This window comes from Eleutherodactylus coqui, chromosome 9 (genome assembly GCF_035609145.1).
Source record: "Eleutherodactylus coqui strain aEleCoq1 chromosome 9, aEleCoq1.hap1, whole genome shotgun sequence".
NCBI classification, from domain to species: domain Eukaryota; kingdom Metazoa; phylum Chordata; class Amphibia; order Anura; family Eleutherodactylidae; genus Eleutherodactylus; species Eleutherodactylus coqui.
This window is the reverse complement of record NC_089845.1, coordinates 59,051,668-59,071,655: the sequence shown is the minus strand read 5'-3', so window position 1 is coordinate 59,071,655 and position 19,988 is coordinate 59,051,668. Positions and strand designations below refer to the sequence as shown.

Below are 19,988 nucleotides of genomic sequence, written 5' to 3'. Positions count from 1 at the left end.
CCGTATTACATGTTGTATCCAAGCTAGAGGCGGTACAACAGGGTACTAGAGCTTCACTTCAAGTGTTTGCTTTTCCACAATAAATTCTCCTTTTGCTCTGATATTGTAATCACTTGCTTATATGAACGTTACAATCACAAATGCTTTATTAGATTCCACAATTCCTTCTAGGTGTTTTTTTTTAAAATTGCGTATATTTGAATTTTGTGATTTAATAAAGGAAAAGATCACTTGTAGGAATAGTTAAAATGACATTAACTCAGTACGTATGATTTTAATTTTGACTCTCCCAACTGCTCAGGTTAATTAAAAGGTGCAGAGGTGGAAATCCAGAAAGCAGAATTACTATATGACCTATGCAGTTTTAATAGAAATGGTGAACAGGTAATTAGCAGTACTGTGTTTCCATGATCAGCATTCTAGGTACTTTGCGCACTGAATACGTGTGTTATGGAGCTGCCACTATATCCATTACTGGTAGACCTTTCAGGATGTCAGATGCGTTTTGTACAATCTTTTCAGCAATTCTTCTTCTTGTTTTATCTGTTCCATTTCCAATATGGGGTGTCACAATAATGTTCTTCGTTGCTAGCAAAGGATGATTTCTGGGGAAAAGGATAGAAATATTATATAAATTCTGAACTATATTGAACACTATCACTGGTGTAACTGTAGATGCCCTAAGAAAATAGTATTCTCACATTTACAGAGTGGCTAAAAAGAAAGCTCTATCATCATTGTCCATTCTTCTTGTGCATGTACCACTTGGCTGGAGTAAGAGCCTTACCTTGGCAATGGTTCTGGGTATGTAACATCTAAAGCGGCAGCCTTAATTATGCCACTATTCAAGGCATCTAGCAGGGCACCTTGGTCAATTACCTGGCCTGAAATAGAATTGTAGACTGTAAGTTCTTGTTCTTAGAAATATCCAATCAGGTAAATGTATCTTTCTCACAACTGAAGAAACAAATTAGTGGTTGGTGACAATTAGCCGTGATATTTTTATGTATAAGATGAGTCAAAAGTTAATTGTACAGTTACACTCAATTTAACTCACGAATCGGTCCCTCTTTGAAATGCTCCACTAGCTCCAACATTTCTAATTACAACGGCAAAGCTCCCCATCCCTTTGTTGTGGCACGCAACTGAACAGTCATCCAAAATCTCTGAAATCTATCACTTCAAGAAAATTGCTGTTGGGAAACAGGATCTAGAGGTTAATTTTTGTCATTAAGGAGACGATGGATTAATTATGTCAGTAGTTCAGGCTAGTCCTTTTACGAATGTATCTCCCCCCCCTTATGTTCACCTCCATGGGTTAGCACTCCCCTAATACTTGTCAAGTCCATAAAACAGAGGTATTTCTAATAGATATTTCTTATTCTCAACTTGAACCCTCAGGGATTGCATCCAGACGACCACTTTTTGCTTCCATTCGTTCCTATTTGGTGTTGTTAAGTCATGGCATTATTACAATCTCCTGAATTGAGTGGGATTTATACACAGCAGCACCTTGGCCTACGAGTGCCTCAGCTTCTTGACTTGCAAGCAGGCTCTCTCCTGAATTTTTGCTCTGATTTAAGAGCAAAAACTCAGGTTACGAACCTGCTCACAAGTCAAGAAGCTCACAAGCTGAGGCTCAGGGGGTGGAGGGTCTAATACTTACCTACCACTGACATTCCGGTCCTCACAATGGGCTGCGGCACTGCTGCAGGCTGCCCCGTCCTCCTCCATGCCACAGAGCATTTATTCCTGGAAGTGGGGTTTGGATACAAATGGTCTGTCGGCATGGATGAGGACACAGTGGCGGAAGGACGAGGACGTGGTGGCAAGGAGGAGGAAGCAGAAGCAGCCAGAGGAGGATGAGGGAGAGGGAGGATGAAAAGGAAGCAGGAACAGTAGGAGGAGGATGAGGGAGAGGGAGGAGGAAGCAGGAGCAGCAGCAGCAGGAAGAAGCAGGAGCAGCAGCAGCAGGAGGAGAACGAGGACACAGCAGGAGCAGCAGCAGCAGCAAAAGGAGGAGGACGCAGCAGCAGGAGGAGGATGAGAGCAAGGACGAGGGTGCAGCTTATTTTTGCTGAGGTCCAGAACAGATTAATGGCGTTTCAATCCATTTCAATGGGGAAAATTGATTTGAGATAAGACTGTTTTGGGTTAAGAGCTCCGTCAGGGAACTAATTAAACTCTTAAGATAAGGCACCAATGTACTTCATGGAGGTGTGGGACATTTTTGTGTTGTACTGTAATTCATTGCATCTGACACCTGTGAGTCTCGTTCCACTAATATCTCACAATGTTTTTTTCAGCTTTGTATATTCCCTGCTTTTCTAAAAAAAAAAAAAAGAGATTGTACAAAAATAAAAAGTTATTTGTACGGTGTAGTGTTTTCTTTCCTTGACCTTGGAATCACACATGCAGTTTTGTCTAGTTTTTTGGCCAAAGCCAGGAGTGGATCCAAAAGAAAGCAGAATTATCAGTCTTCTATTTACAGTATACTTTTACATTCATTTTGGATTCACTGGTGGTTTTGGCTTAAAAAAAAAGAAAAACTGTCACAAAAACTGCATATATGATTCTAGTTTTAGGGCTCTCTCAAATGAGCTTATTTTACTGCGTATTACACACACAGGTTTTGGGAATGCTAAATGCCCATTGTGCTTAACCCTGCTGTTTCCATATTATTGTCTGTGCCATTCTTCAGTGGGGTCCAGCCCACACACTCTGGCCTTATACCTGTAAGGACCGATCCCCATACATGCAATTCATTTTGATTGAAAATGTCATTTTTGTGCTTACAGCTCTGATCAAACCCATGTGTCTCCATGGTTACAGACTACAAATACTTTATGTGTAGTTTCATCCTACAGTCATAAGTTACTTCACTCCTGCAGTCCCTTATTCTGACAGTCATGGTGAAAGGTGTGATTCCCCTTATGCATTAGCTAAAAATATGTACTTAGCTGGCAGAATGCTTATGATTGTGCCTTGAGTCACACATGCATGCTATTTCTTTAATTTTTTTTATAAACTTTCATACCTCTACTAATGTTAATGAGAGTGGCTGTAGGCTTCATTAGTTGAAGTTCCTTTGGTCCAATCAAATGGTGTGTGTCTTGTGTCAGCTGGACGACTACCATTACAAAATCTGACTGGTGAAGCAAATCAGCCATGGTACTGCAGTACTCAGCACCTACTGCCATTTCTTCTTCCAGAGCTCTGTTCGAGAATCATAGTAGCACATTTATATTAGTACTATGAATCAAATGTCTCAGTAAGAGATTTCAATCACATTGATGTAATTAGTAACTCAAAGCACCCTGAAAACAGACAAAATGCAGCAAAATTTTACTGCAAAATCTGTTGAAACCTAAACCAACTAATGTCAGTCACTGATGTGCCGTCCGACACTCCTTCGTGCATGCGCAGTAGCCACCGGCGCTCTGCGATGACACGGATACTGCGATACTTCCACAGTGCTCACTGCAAAAGTGCCACAGGACAGACGACTGCAATGGAAGCTGGTTGTGCATAGCCTGCACAAAATCAAAACATGCTGATTTCTCACCTGAGAGCAGAAAATCGCATTCAATTTCCGCTCGTGGGCAGCAAATCGCAGATTCTCATAGCATGCTATGGGCTGGATTTGCTGCAGAATCCGGAGGCGGAATCCGTCCCCGGATTTCACAATGCAAATCCGCCTGTATGCAGGAGGCCTAATGTGTCATGTCCGACTGCTTTTTCGCAGATTGGAGAGCATACACATGAATGATGTATAGCCCGATTGGTCTCCTGAACTACTCAATAAAAGGGAAGAGGATTAGCATCTGCTCTGTTAGATACTCTTCCATGTTTCCAGTGCTTGTAAAGAAATACTTAAAGGGGTTGTCTCGCGGTAGCAAGTGGGGTTATACACTTCTGTATGGCCATATTAATGCACTTTGTAATATACATCGTGCATTAAATATGAGCCATACAGAAGTTATTCACTTACCTGCTCCGTTGCTAGCGTCCCCGTTGCCATGGTTCCGTCTAACTTCGGTGCCTTCTTGCTTTTTTAGATGCGCTTGCGCAGATGGATCTTCTCCCTTCGGCTGGTCTTGGAAGCATCGGCGTTTTGGCTCCACCCCCTTGTACGCATCATCGCGTAGCTCCGCCCCATGACGTGTGTCGGTTCCAGCCTCCTGATTGGACCAGCCGAAGGGAGAAGATCCATCTGCGCAAGCGCGTCTAAAAAAGCAAGAAGACACCGAAGTTAGACGGAACCATGGCAACGGGGACGCTAGCAACGGAGCAGGTAAGTGAATAACTTCTGTATGGCTCATATTTAATGCACGATGTATATTACAAAGTGCATTAATATGGCCATACAGAAGTGTATAACCCCACTTGCTTTCGCGAGACAACCCCTTTAAGGCAGATTTCCAGGAGGCCTTCCACGCAATGCCTGAGGATTGTATCACGGGTATGAGGAATCTAACAAAGACATTAAGAGGTCATGCACATCTGAGAGACTATTCTATCGCTTGTCTACATATATGGGATCAGAGGAGAAATATCAGAGACCGCCCCAATGACTTGAATATCTGAGCTTTAGTTATTACGAGTTTAACTCTGTTACATGCCATTAAATGCTTGTCTAGTTCCATGATGGGAGACAATACAAAGCTTCATTGACCTTACCTCTTGTTCCTATTGTGGTAGAGAATCCTCATCCTGAAAGCTTTAGCCCGCTGAGCTATGCAGTAGCCAATACTCCCCATTCCAATGATGCCCAGCGTGGCTTCTGTGATATCATCACCCACCCAGTTGAAATCAAAATCTGTAGTGTCTGGTGAACGTGATATTCTGTTCCCTGTAGTAGAAAATATTTACTGAGAAGAAACATGGAGCCTTTCAAAGTCCTAACACTGACCACATTGCTCAGTACAAGTATTAGACCGCCACTTGGTGAGTCCGCCATAACCCAAAGAGCAGCAGACAGAAGGCACACATGACCAAAAGGGGTTCAACCCCTTAAGCTCTCTTTTTTTTCTGTTTTCGGTTTTTCCTCCCCACTTAAAAAAATCATAACCCTTTCATTTATCCATCGACGTAGATGTCTCAGGGCTTGTTTTTTGTGGGACGAGTTGTATTTTTCAATGGTACTATAGAATGTACTGAAAGAGTTTAAAAAAATTCTTAGTGGAATGAAATGGATAGGCATTCTATCAAGCCATGCCATGGGCAATCTGCAATGGCAGACTCTTGGCTGCCATTATAACCCCACAGCAATCCGCGATCTCATTGCGGGGAGCTGTACGAGACCCCAGAATATCGATTGGGGGTATTTAAATGCCACTGTCAGAATTAATGCCTCTACGGTTAGAGGAAAGAAGGTTTCATCATGAATACAGATGGAGGTTCTTTACTGTAAGAGCAGTGAGACTGTGGAACTCTCTGCCTGAGGACGTGCTGATGGCAAAAATCGATAAGGAGTTTAAGAGGGGCCTAGATGCATTTCTAGAGCACTATGATATTTCAGGATATAGACATTAAATAACCAGCAGAGTTATTGATTCGGGTCTCGAGTCAGGTATTATTCTGACTGCCATTATGGAGTCGGGAAAGAATTTTTTACCCCAACGGACTAATTGGCTTATGCCTTATTGGGTTTTTTTTTGCCTTCCTCTGGATCAACAAAAAGACATGATGTTATAGTTAGCTTTCAAACCTACTTAGGGTTCTTCTTCAGGCCTAATGGAATAGATCCAAAGATGTGTATATATATATATATATAGTACATATACTTATGAAAAGGCACAGTCATGGTGTGATTAATTTGCACTTAAAGCAATACCAGAACAGGATGAACACGGGAGTAAATACTTAATTAGTCCACTGATAGGGGATGTGAAACACTGTGCAATGCTCCCATTCATTTCAATGGGGCAGGTGTCGGCTATAAGAAACAACCGGCACCTGCATTGTACGGAGCGGGGTCGACCCGCGATCCCCCTCCATACATACTCCGAACGTACAGTATAATATTTAGTTTAATAGATATTCAGTAGATCACAATAAATTGTTAGGGTGTATAATGAGGACGGACAAATTATAGAACAAATAAATACTGATAACTACTGGTTCAGGCAAATAGGGTGGGCCACCTATTGTTACATATTGCAACCAGTTAGATTGCAGGGCTACTTTCTGGTATAAAAAGGATAGAAATAGCTGTGAAGGTCCGATTATCATTTAGTGTAATTGCATGCACTGACTGAACAATGAACAACAAGTCTTTCACTTCTCATTCGTCGTTTAGTTTCTGCATTCAGAAAACTGAATGACGTATCGTTCCATGTAAACGGGCAAGAGATTAACTCTGTCAAAAATGTGATACAAAGTTGTGTCGCATTTTCAACAGTGGACGACGCACAGCGTTTGAAAGCTCGCTATAACATCATGTATTTTTGTTAGCCATTAAAAGGCATCAGATCTACAAGATTACGTGGTTCCTCTTGCTGAGAATAATCACATGATTAAGAGCTGTCACACTGGAAATGCGATGGGTCTTGGGCACAATTGATGCCTGTCAGAACTCATTTTAACCCTTTCCAATCCAATTTGTATCCTGGTTTTCCTAGGGGAGCTTACTCTTTTTCTGCCATTATACAATGGCGCTATATGCTGGCTAAAGCCACTACTGCATGAGGTGACACGTTGGATAGGCTCCAACAGCAGAGAGGCTGGCAATATACAGTAAGAGAACCCTGACGGATGTCTTCTTCTAGCATTGGAGCTGTACAGCCATAAATCATAATGTCTTAAGGTGTCAGACAGTGGATTGGAAAGGGTTAAAGATGCAATAATAAAGTGAAGTTTTTTATTCATCTAGTTGGTGCTGGATTTTACAAGGATAGACATAACAAGACCAATAGCTATCAGAAATATCTTCACTTTTTGACGTCAGTTCTTTTGATACAAGAGAATGGCTAAGCCTATTTTTCGAAGGATATACCTAGCAGTAATCCAGGATCCGGTGCTATAAGGAATGTGTAAAAACAAGAAATATATATTTCCAGAACCTTTTACTGATATCTAACTTATTTATAACACGATATGTTTTTTGTAATTCCTGTATATCAAATTACATTTTATATTATTTTATACAGGGATATCGAAAACATGGCTGCTTTCTTTCAGAAACAGCGCTACAGCTGTCCATGGGTTGAGTCTGGCATTGAAGCTCAGCTATGTTACTGTGAATGGGGTAGATTTGCAATACCACACACAACCCATTGAGAGGTATGGCACTGTTTGCGGAGGAAAGCAGACATGGTTTCCTTCAATTAAAATAAGATAAGATATATATAACTACAATACCTTACCTTCTACTACATTTTTGGCAGATGCCAACATTAAAGCCATTCCCATATCTGCAGTGGCATCATCTCCAAGATGTGGTGTATTAGTGACTTTTATACCATAACTTGTGATTAACTTCAGGTCCAGATGATCTACTCCCGCTCCAGAGCTTGCTATGACTTTAAGATTAGGAAGAGAATCCAGAAGTTCCTTGTCAACTACAGGCAGGTGCCACCAAATCAACAGGGCTTGTATCTTTGGCGCATACGCAATCTTATTATTGGTAAACTGTTCCAGGTAGAGTAGCTGGAAGTGTTTCTGTACAATAGTTTCATACTGTTTTGGAAATCCCCTGGATCTTCCGCTATAGGACATCAGAGCAAACGGAAGTTCCTCCATTTCTGCTACAAGAAAATTGAGCTTATTGTTAGTATTATTACACAAAATTGGAACAAGTGCGGCAATGAATGGCATAAAGGGTCAACTCCACCCAAAGTGAAAATTCAAGTGTGAGTACAGTTCACTTCCACATCCTACTTCCATCCTTGCTCAAACAGCTGCACACAGGTTTCGACTGTCTGGCAGAGACGAAGGACTGGACATATTAACTTTGTACTAGCTTACTAATTAGCCTGGTGAACTTACTCATCCTTCACCCTTCCAGCCGCCTCTACTTCCCAGGCATCTAACAATTCCAGCAGACTCGAGCGGTACTCAGGTAACGGTAGGCACTCTTAAGGGCAATTCCACAATTCGTCTTCTCTTGCCCGTTGCTACTACTTAGCTCAGCACACTCCTCAGGAGCTCACAGGTTCAGCTGTTTGCTTGTGCACTCGGTCATCATCACTGTCTACGCAGGAACCCAACTCCTAATACGCAAACCTTGCCTCTCACACAGTCATGCCTGTCCAGAACAGAGTCTACGCATCATCACAAACATGTCTTGTCATCTCTTATTAAAATTGCACTAACTGCAAACATCAGCATATATTTCTGAACAAGTTTTAACAATTCAAGGGGATCGGCACTTTTCACATGGGTACCTGCCTGTACCAGCTCTTACATTCTTAAGCAGGCTGACCTGCCTGTACAAATCATTACATGTCTGTAGGCCCGTATTTACACAGGTGAGCATGATATTGGTCCGAAAAACTTGGGGTACCATGCATTTTGCGAGAAAATTGCATCAAAGAACCTGCACATTATCCACGCACGTGAAAATCACATGTATTTTCAATAGGCAACCCTGCAGGTTAGGGAAATAGTCACCCCTTAAGTGGATATATTTAACTACCTTAACACTTGGAAGCAGTAATGTCATAATCCCCCCTTCCTCCTTGTTACCAACCTGTTCACCCAGTTATACATACAAAATGACTAGAATGACTTACATTTATACGTTTTTTGAAATTGTGTATTACACTCAAGTTGGTTGAGTACAAAAGAGTTTTCAGAAAAATAGAACATTCTGCACTTTTTCCGTCTAGTAGCATCACTGCGAGAGGAAAATCGCACATGTGAATAGACCTATTGAAAACAATGGGTTCTAGAGATGAGCGAGTATACTCGCTAAAGGCAATGCTCGCTCGAGCAATTGCCTTTAGCGAGTATACTCGCTGATCTCTAATGGGTTCCTTTTCTGGGTCTTGCAATGCACAAAAATCAAAAGGGAAAATTGCCCATGTAAATACGGCCTAAACCCGCATGCTGAGAGGAAGAGGATGTACACCTGACTACATCTAATATACTGTACACCAACAGCTGGCTAATGGGGAGTTCTGTTTAATATAAGAGGCACTCCAGAGGCCTCCCTCAAACAACTGCCTACTCACTTCCCCTACAACTGTTATAGAGGATATGTACTCTGATCCATAGTGTTTTATTAGTGGCTCTATGCTCTAGCTCAGAGAGGTGGATCCCAAGCACCAAGCACACCTCTACATGATATCATCCACATGCCTTATTAAGGCATATAAAAAGTGGTTGTCAAGCTGAGAAAACCTCATCAAAGAGTCAATATGATTTTTTTCTTAGCCATTAGCACTGTTACCTTGCAGTATCCGAGTACTGTCTCTCAATTTGACCAGTCCAGCATCTGCATGGAGTTTGTATGTTCTCCCACTATTTGCATAGATACACCTCTCAAATCACTACTATCTTAATTGGGTTTCTATTAAATGAAACCCTTAGTGACTGGCATATTTCGCACCTTAATGATCAGACAATTTTTGGGGGGGATTGTTGCATTCCAAGAACCATCACAATTTTATTATTTTTCGTTATATAGCTGCATGAAGGCTTGTTTTTTCATTGAACAAGTTACATTTTTCTTAATGTCACCACTTTTGGATATATACTGTATAACTGATTAATAGAGATAAGCGAGTATACATGCTAAGGCACATTACTCGAGCGAGTAGTGCCTTAGCCGAGTATCTCCCCGCTCGTCTCTAAAGATTCGGGGGCCGGCGGGGGGCGGGGAGCGGCGCGGGAAAATGGGGAGGAATGGAGGAGAGATATCTCTCTCCTTCTCTCCCCCCCCGCTCCCCGCCGCAACTCACCTGTCACCCGCGCCGGCCCCCGAATCTTTAGAGACGAGCGGGGAGATACTCGGCTAAGGCACTACTCGCTCGAGTAATGTGCCTTAGCGAGTATACTCGCTCATCTCTAGTGATTAACTTTTATAAGAAAAAAAAATTGAGTGGGGATGGAAAAAAAATTTAAGTTACACCTTTTTGATGGCTTTCACCAAAGTACATTGTTACATCTTGTGCAGGGCTTATCTCATGAGACATCATAAATAAGATGTCCAATCTCAACGTATATCCATTACACACAATATCTTAATGCAGACAACAAAATATATAACTAAGGAAACCAAAAAGGGGGAAACAAGGGAATCTGATCCTAACCAACTGAGAGAGCCCTGCCCATCATCAATTGAACTCTAGGCAGCTCTAGTGTGCTCTGCTTCCTTTGTAGCAATGTCCACACATATTGCCCTTCTGTAGTGCAAGGTTCAATAGGGAACCAAATAGCTACATTTAAGACATGTTCAATGATGACCAACTCTTCCTACAGAATACATGACTTTGTGGTGTGGGGTGTGCTAGATAATCTACTGTGCATGACTAAAAAAGGCTCGTGGCTGCTCACATGACTCAACCTATACCTCCCATTGGTCATCATACAAGCACTTTACACTAGGGGCGATGAAAACTAGTGACGCTGCTAGTTTTTCACTTTTGGTTCCAATTCTAAGAATTGTTACCATTCACCAAAGCCTCCAAACAGCGTCCATAGTAACCTATCATCAAAAATTAAGGCAGCACGTCATCTCCAATTTAGGAGATACAGTGTCTATTGCTACCATTTCTGAAAGAGTGTGACTACCACACCAAACAGAATTTAATGGACACTACATAAACGGAGTGACCATACTATAGCATATCTATGATTAACAATTACCACTATCAGTCCATGCCAAATCACCACAGTTCCAAACTATCTCAGATGTTCATGAAGATTGGTAGAATGGTAGAGGGCATAAAGTAATTTACATATATAACATTTTAATCCTCAGTGATGCACGATATTCATACAGCCATAATGCAAACATGAAAAAATATGAAATTTATAATTACAAGGTCAACAAAAAAATGTATAATTTTGGTAGAACTTTTCATCTTGGGTTTGTTTTGAAGCTAAGGGAGCCTACTTTCCATACAAAATGTTTTATAATATAATTTTAAGTTCTGAATTTCAAGGTCACAAAATGTGAACTTCGACCTCAAATATCTATAAAAAGTGCATGTTCAATTTGTTGGGGAATAAAGTATGTTATACAGGTAAATACGGTACAATGTCTCCTTGGTGTAAGTTTCATTTTGGGATGGCTTGGGGAGCAGAAACAAAAAATCTGAAAATTCTACACGCTGTTACATTGTGCTGCTGGGACCTGTAGTACTGGGGTTTCAAGCAGCTCACAGGTGTTGAATGATTGAGCTGGCTGGGTGTGGTGATCTCCTGCTAGCCAATCCCCATGGTCTTTGCTCACATATGAACCCAGCTCCTGTCAGTGTTTGTCTGGTGTTCAGGGTGAGCAGTCCTGTTGCAGCTTGCTGTTTGATCTGTGCTCTGTTCTATCCTGTTGCAGATTGCTGTGTGACCTGTGTTCTGTTCTGTCCGTTGCAACTTGCGGTGTGATCTGTGTCCGGTGCTGCTGGACTCCTGGTTAGTGTAGGGACTAGCGGTATAGCCAGGAGCCGTGAAGTGGCCCGCTAGCTTCCACGTTTTCATCAAAATGTCAACTAATACCTGGTATTTATATATAGCTTATCATCTGTTACTAGTGGTTGCATTGTCGCTGCTGTATGCTGTGTTTTCTGGCTCTTTGTTTTCTGTTCTGTCCCTGTCATGTGGCATGTGAATGTGTCCTGTTCTGACGTGTGGTTCCTAGGAGCAGCTAGGGCCCAATTCTGAAGACCGCTGGGCCACCCTTTATCGGGGCGATGTCCCCGCTCAGGTAGGGCCATGTCATCCTCCCTGTAGCACAGGGCGAGTTGCCTGGAACCTGTGTGCACCCGTGTGTGTATCCCTCTTGGCCACGATTGTGTTTGCCCACGTGCTTAGTTTGCCCACACGATCGTAACACACGCACATTCAATGAAATACCTCAGCATTTATTTAGAAAACGACTGCATTACAGAGCGAAGGATACCCTTCCTTAAGCCTTCTGCATGGTAACTTTCCCATGTGGGAAAATGCAATATGACTTGCAATATGTTTTTGTCTCTTAACAACTTCTATGGTCTTTCATGATTATGATATTAAGGAATAATATTGCTTGTTCATTTACCTCAGATGTAAAATGCAGCCCATGATTGTTAAAGTTTAACTGCCCCACAAATAACCTGAAGCTGCGTTTCCTCTCAAGCAACAAAATCAAGATATCATTGAAATAGCGTATCTATACTGCATCATCCTCTTAACACACTATGGTGCCTTCCCACCAGCCCAGGTGCAAGTTGGTATACATTGGGGTCATATGTGTTCCCCATAGCAGTCCCCCTGAGCTGGTGGTAAAACATATACAAAATAATTGTGGGTTAGAATGAATTGCAGTACTTTATTGTGTGCTCCACAATGATGCCCCTGGATTTAAAAAAAAAAACATTCAATTGTTCATATGGGATATTACCTGAATGAACAGCACTACAGGTTCCTATGATGCTTTTTGTTCAGGTTAGTAGACCCGTAGTCAAGACAGATTTGCAGTTGTAATACAAGTGAATGTTTTTATTATGCTCAGAGAATACATTAGTGTTCACCTCATACATTAGTTCATTAGTTCATTAGAGAACACCTCATACATTAGTTCATTAGAGAACACCTCATACATTAGTTCTTTACTTAAAATGATGGACTTTAAAAACTGCATAACTATATAAAAGAGTCTTCCATTTCCAGAAGTTATAGTTTTATGTATGAAACGGAATGTTCAGTTTTAAGTGTTGCAAAATAACAGCTCAGGTGCTTAAAAGGAGCGTACTACTGCTCTAACTATGGCCACTACATACTACAGTATGTAGTTGTACTGTTTAACATGTGATCATTGTATTGCAGCATGCATGTCATTTGACTAAAGGCTCATTTACACACAAAGACAATCTTTCAAAGGATTGACAGTTCTAGCGATCATTTTGCATAAGGTGCTAATGGACACTAGTGCCCTTTAGCACTTTATCAGCTTCATTTGCATGAAAATGAGCCTCCTGGAGCTGTTTGCAGAACTCAGCAGGTGGTCTGAGTTCTGCAATCAGCTCCATTGTTTTCGCAGGGGCTGCTAAGAGAATACAGTGTAATCAGCTGCTCCCCAGCAGAACACAGCGTGCAGTCCCTGCTATCTACTCTCTGGCTGGATTTTAAGCTCACCTTAAATCATCGTTCAGCTGAAAAGTAAATGATGGTAGCATTTACACACTACAATTATCGCTCATATGCCATTGTTTGAACGAATTTTGAGCGATAATTGTTGCGTGTAAGTGGGGCTTTATTTTCTAACATGTTTTTTTTCTATTGGCAGCTGTACATACTCACGTACTACAATACAAAATACATTTTATTGGCATCCAATTAATATTCATATATTCATATATTCCAACAGCTACACTGTTTCCACATCTCAGAAGTTACATAAATGGCATAAACTTGATGTGCTACACTCTTTCCATAATTCCCATTAACTTCTAAGAGAGTTACAGAAATAATGTAGACCAGTGAAGTTTAGCTGTTTCCAAAATCCCAGCCATGGATGGCCATGTTTACATGAGATGGGAGTTGCCCTTTAGGTACACCAAATGTATACTATAATCAGGCCACCTACGTGCCACCGCTATATCACTGCACTGTAAGGGCATAAACAATTCCATTTCCTGATCTACATTAGCTTTATAATAGTGTTCATATGTCCTGTATGTTAGTGCCAAAGAGGTAAAAGGGGTTGTTGGAGCTATAGCTTATTGGTAGAAGCCCTTCCCCATGCAGTAACATAACAAAATAGACATATACTCAACTCTCCCGGCTCCCCCTGCGTCTCGTGCCGGTGCTTAGTCGTCTGCACCTTTGTATTCACAGGCTGCAATCCCGCCTGATTTACGGGACGTCACAAGGGCTTTAGCCAATAACAGAGCTCAGCAACTGACGTCCTGTAAACCAGCTGCAGCAGCCTGTAAATGTGACATCAGAGGGGAGACCCGGAGCAGCGCTGCCGGATACAGCGGTAGCCGGGAGAGGTGAGTATATGTCTCTTTGTTATGTTACTGCATCAGGAAGGGCTTCTACCAATAAGCTATAACTCAAACAACCCCTTTAATTTCTCTTTCTTCTGTATAAGTAACACAATCTGATATCAAGGGTCACAGAAGGTCGTGCACCCCTATCTTACAGACTACCTACACATATAACTGATTGTTGAATAAATTCTGAAAAAGATATAGAGCCTCAGATGATACGTACTTACCACTCTCTTGACTTTTACTTCTCTGACACGCTTCCAACTTTGCTAGTGAAGTGGAAGAAGTTAATGAATTGCATGAAGAACCAGTTTTATAGATTAACTTACATGGATAAGAATGCACATCTGTCATGACATTTGCAGTTCTGCAAACCCAGAACAATGTATCCCTGTCTATAGACTATGCAGACAAACTGCATGCTGAATACAAACTGAATACTTATAGAAAATGTCATTGAGAAGTAGAAAAGAGAGGAGATCCCAATAATGGATAGATTTTTTGAAAGTGGAAATGACATATCACAGATTTAGAACTAGTAATAGGCTTTCGTGTTGTGTAAAGGGTTCTTGTTATATAGGTAACAAATACAGAAAAAGGATATCAGAAATGTATTGTACCCCAAATAAAAGATCAGATCAACTCATAAATAAAGGCCCATTTAGGCACAACGATTACCGCTCAAAATTTGCTCATCTTTCACTGATCAACTAAACGATGAATTTCAGTTCTGCTTGAAAACCATCATTTGGCAGAACAGCTGATCAGCAGGACCGCAGGCTGTGCTCTGCCCAGGGAAAAGCTGATAACAGCTGACAGCTGAGAACAGTTGAGACAAAGCAGTCAGAACAAAGCGAAAGTAATCAGAAAACAGCAGGTGCTGTGTTGCCTGATTACAGTTACGGGCGGCTGACACGCTATTACTTGGTACTAATAGGCATTAGTACCAAGTAGTAGTTTATGCAAAATGATTGCTCAAAAGCCATCTTTTGGGAGATCATCTTTGTGGTATAAATGCATCTTAAGTCACCTGAATAATATAAATAGGTTATCTATGCCTTATGGCCCCTTTACACAGGCCGACAGCCGGGTATATGACTACACGAGTGCTGATGTCACAGCTAAAGTCGTTAGTGCTGTTGTAGAGCGTTTACACTAACAGACTTCACTGCTGGATCGCGGGTTTTTTGCCCAGCGCTTCACCTTCTAAGTGAAGCGGGGAGCGTTTACACGGAACAACAAGCCTGCTATCCAGTGATGGTATTTATGCTGACTGAAAGTCAGTGATAAAAACCTGTGAATGAATACAGAATGATTTTTGTGCATGATCTATTCTCAGGATAGGTCATCAATAGGGTAAGGCCTCCTGTCCACAGGCGATATGCCACTGCGTTATCAGCAGCGAAAATCCCGCTGTGGGTAATGCAGTGAACGCTTTCCATAGGAGAACTATGGAAAGCACAGCCCGATGTCCATGAGCGGAGAATCATAGCAATTCACCGCTCGTGACATTCAAATCGCGGCATGCTGTGATTTTCTGAAGTGAGCCTATCTATTAGATGGGCTTACTGCGGAGACCTGTCAGTTCTCCCCCCTGCAGAATATCGCTAGTGATATTCTGCCTCGGCTGTGCACAGGCAGCCTTAAGGAACTCCTGCTGAGGAGCTATTTGGCAGATGCATTCAATGTTTACAGAGCCAGAGGAAGACAGCTCCGTACACTTTGAACCACCCAGATTGGTATTGCAGGCACTGCTCCAATTGAATTCAATAGGAGCAGCTGATCAGCGGGTGTCCGGAGAGGCAGACACCTGCCTGTCACTTATTAATGACCTATCCTGAACACAGCTATTTTAATACCCAAGTGGGTCCAGTAATGATTATCTATTCAGTCGCATCCGACCTTCCATCACTCTATGGATCAATGTTCTCCACCCATTTGTGTCTTTCACGGCTTCTTTCAGTTCCACGATTGACATGTTGGTGGTGGCCTTGATTGTATCTAGCCATCTTGTTCTTTGTCATCCTGATCTTCTCTTCCCGCTGACCTTGCTGAGCATCAGTAGTGTTTCCAGTGAGTTAGCGCGCATCACGTGGCCAAAGATAGAGAGCCGCTGTTTGATGATTTTGCCCTCTAGTGGTATTTTCGGTTTGACGCGATCTAACACTATCTTGTTCGTTGTCATGGCAGTCCAAGGTATCCGTAGCATTCTCCTTCAGCACCAGAGTTCAAACGCACCAATTTTCCTTCTGCCTGTCTTCCTGATCATCCAATTTTACAACCAAACGTCGTTATGGGAAAGACGATTGCATTGACCAGTCTGGTTTTTGTTGCAATGCTACTATCCTTGCTTTTCCAGATCTTTTCCATTCCTTGAATTGCATTCCTACCAAGCGTAATCCACCTCCTGATCTCAGGTCCAGATTATCCATTGCAAACAATTTTGGATCCATGAAGATGAAATCTTGGACCGACTCGACTTCTTCGTTGTTAATTTTTATGTTCACTGTACCGTTGCCTACCGCGGTCATGGCTTTCGTTATCTTTCTGTTGAGGTACAGTTTCATGCATTCGCTTTCCTTTTGCACTCGTCAGATAAGCTATTCCAGGTCCCTTTCACTTTCCGCAAGCAGGGTGGTGGCATCTGCATATCGGAGGTTGTTGACGTTTCTGCCACCGATTTTGACTCTGATTTCTAATTCATCCAAGTTGCATCGCTTCCTGATCGTTTCTACGTACAGATTGAAAGGACTGCTGATAGAATGCAGCCGTGCCGTACGCCTTTCTAGATTCCGAACCAATCTGTGTTTCCATAAGCTGCCCTGACCACTGCTTCTCGGTTGTTGTAAAGCGACCTTATAAGCTGTTCAAATGGGACGCCCATTTGCTTCAGACACTTCCAAAGCTTCTCAAGTGGGTCTAGTGCATGGTATTAACCACTTCGTGACATGGCCTATTGTGGACCTAAGAACACAACAATGTGGGGGGTTGGGGGATGATTTCATCTCCACTTTTTAAAAGTGAGTTGTTGTTTCTATAATATATATAATGTGGGCAGGGGGAAAAAACACATTGATTCGATGTAATGCCAGCAATGCCAAAATGCCATTGTTTTTTGGCATTTTGTTTACAGTGTTAATCATGCAGCATACATTATATGATATTTTTTTCTGCAGGTTGATTTACGAAATGTATTGATTTATAAAATTACGACAATAGCAAAAATATATTTTTTAGGTTTTTTTTTTACTTTTGCAGAAAAAAATCTTTCTTTGAAATTTTTTGCATCGCTGCATTCTAAGTCCCATAACTTTCTTTTTATTTTTCCATAAGTGAGCTTTGTGAAGGCTTGTTTTTTTGCATGACAAGCTGTAGTTTTTGATGATACCATTTTGGGGTGTATATGGCATTTTGATTACTTTTATTGTGTTTTTTTTTTTAAAGCAAAATGAGCAGAAAAAGCATTTTGGCTCCATTTTTTTATAGAGCTTGCCCTTCAGGATAAAACATGTGTTCAATTTATTGTATGGGTGGTTATGGATGCGACAATACCAAGCATGTGGGTTTTTTAATTTTTCTAAACAAAGAGGGGAAAATGCACATAAAAGGGTTTTTTTTTTACCATTTTTATTTTTTCAATTTATGTCCCTGTAGGGGACTTGAAACTGTGATGCCATGATCGCACTGATAGTACATTGCACAATGTGTTATTGCTTCTCCTAGCGTTCATACATAATGGCAGACCCGCATTCCATTGTCTGGCGTTCGGTTGTCATAGCAAACTATCAACCCTTCGCGAATACATGGCGGAGGGCCTATGACATCACAGAGGGAGCACCCTTCCTCTATGAACACTTTAACTACTGCAATCCACATTGGACTCGGCATGTAAGGGGTTAACAGTGGGAATCGCTATTTTCACCGATCCCTGCTGTTGCAGCTGGGAGCCAGCTGTCAGTTACAGCCAGTTTGCTCTAAAGATGGCATGGGCTCAGCATACATATTTTGCAGTGCTGTACAGATCTGGTCACCACTTCCATTCAGGGGGGGGAACAGTTCTCCCCAACTCATTGTTAATATAATGGCCAGTTCAGGGAATCAAGAAAAGAGGGATACCCAATCCGGTTCCTCCTAACTGAATTCTAACTGCATCCCTTGGACACAAATAGAAGTGAATAATCTGGCACTGGCGGCTGAAATTCCAGTAATAGTGCCCCTTGGTGACCCCATCACATTACTCATGCCTCCGATACCTCCCCTGTAATGTGCCTCCTATTCCCCAGACCCATCACCCCCCTTCCTGGCCAGGCTGAGCAGGAGAGAGTACATCTGATGTTGAACGTGTCTTTGCCCCTTGTCAAAAAGCATGACCCAACCTTGCTTGCAGTGGTGTCAGGGGGGTCGGAGTGCACTGGACCGGGGGGGCTCTGGGACTTTCAATGTATATTTTCTATTAATGTCATTGTGGGCATTGCTGTCAACGGGGGGTCACAAGAGGGGCATACATGGAGCGGATAACAAAACTTAGAATTGTTCCTTCCAGCACTTGCTACCCCCAGATTAAAGGGTCCCAAGTAAAAAGTATCCTCTCTGTGGCTCCACATAATAATGTCCCCTTTGTGGCCTCCCTTTATAGTATTCACTCACACGCTACACAAACAGAGCGCTGCATACACAGCTTCCCTCAACGAAGACTCTTAGTAGTTTGAGATGCTCGGACCTCAGAAAGACTGATAGCTCTGCACCCATATAGCCACACAGCTGACTACAACTCGGAGAGGAGAGAATCCTGTGGACACCAGATATATGATAAATGGGTTTATTTGGTGTGTCCATCGGTTGTTCAGTCTGGGTGCAGCATTATTCTTGTTCTGTATGTGCATCATAGTCTAGTTTATTAGTACAGAGGATGTAGAGGGGTCTGGGGGGTGAGGGCATCCCAGGGGGGAGAGGGGGTTGGGAGGTGAGGGCAGACCAGGGGGGAGAGGGGTCTGGGGGGTGAGGGCGTCCCAGGGGGGAGAGGGGGCTAGGGGGCCTGGATGGCTGGGTCAGGCACAGTAGTCAGTCCACAGTAGCCCACCCAAGCTTAATTTATTCCAATGAAGGCAGTTGAATAAAATAAAATATAACATATAAACCCCTCCTGGGCGCTGCAGTCGGCGCTGCTCCGGCCCTCTGCTGGCTTCTGGGTAGCATGATCACATGACAAGCATGTAAGCAATGCAGCCAATCTCCACCCTCAGGGGCAAGAAAAATCGTGAATTATGAATCCACTGATGTACAATGCTTTCCTTCCCATCTGCGATGTTTCTTTTCACTCACGCTCTATCTTTCTGCGTTTTGCCTTTTTTTAGCGCCCGTGTTTCTCTATGGAGCCTTCGCTTTATCACATCACAACGCACGAAATATCCATTGCGATGTGATTTTAACAGTAAAAAGTCCTATTGACTTCTGCAATAAAAAATTGTGCGATTTTATCGTGGGCGGCAGCGATGGGATTATGCTTAAAAAAAAGCATAGCTGATGCTCAAAAATCGCGGGAACAAAGACGCGATCGCCCATGTGAAACCAGCCTCAGTCAAGCAACAAAAAACTGTGTGCTCTACTTTTCTGCGCAATTGCACCCTGAAGGACCCCATAGAACTTAATGTAGGGGGAGGTGCAAACGCACGTGTAATACACAAGGAAATAATTATAACATTGCGCAATTCTGCTGGAAAAAGAGCACACCTTGGATTAATTGGTCATTTCAGGCGGTGCGTCGTGTTTGGCGCACGCAAGTGAATATGTCCTGCGGGCGTAAAAAGTACAGTGAGATACGTGTGCAAAAAAAGGCACCTGCAAAAATAC

The 19,988-nt window shown here is 42.3% G+C and overlaps 1 protein-coding gene across 3 annotated transcripts in view; it reads right to left on the bottom strand.

The window, feature by feature from the left end:
- Positions 1 to 204: 204 nt before the first annotated feature.
- LOC136578787 (probable 2-ketogluconate reductase) overlaps positions 205 to 19,988 on the bottom strand; it is a 44,429-nt gene continuing 24,645 nt past the window's right edge. Inside the window, exons 1-6 of one of the 3 annotated variants that reach the window (XM_066578956.1) lie at positions 8,154 to 8,172; positions 7,368 to 7,745; positions 4,681 to 4,852; positions 3,038 to 3,216; positions 788 to 884; positions 205 to 605 (exon numbers count right to left, since the gene is read on the bottom strand). In XM_066578956.1, coding sequence (XP_066435053.1) covers positions 449 to 605; positions 788 to 884; positions 3,038 to 3,216; positions 4,681 to 4,852; positions 7,368 to 7,743 — 981 coding nt within the window. In that variant the 5' untranslated portion in view covers positions 7,744 to 7,745; positions 8,154 to 8,172 and the 3' untranslated portion in view covers positions 205 to 448. Of the gene's footprint in view, positions 606 to 787; positions 885 to 3,037; positions 3,217 to 4,680; positions 4,853 to 7,367; positions 7,749 to 8,153; positions 8,173 to 19,988 lie in introns of those variants that run through there. The other 2 variants (XM_066578955.1, XM_066578954.1) reach the window with 2 other exon arrangements.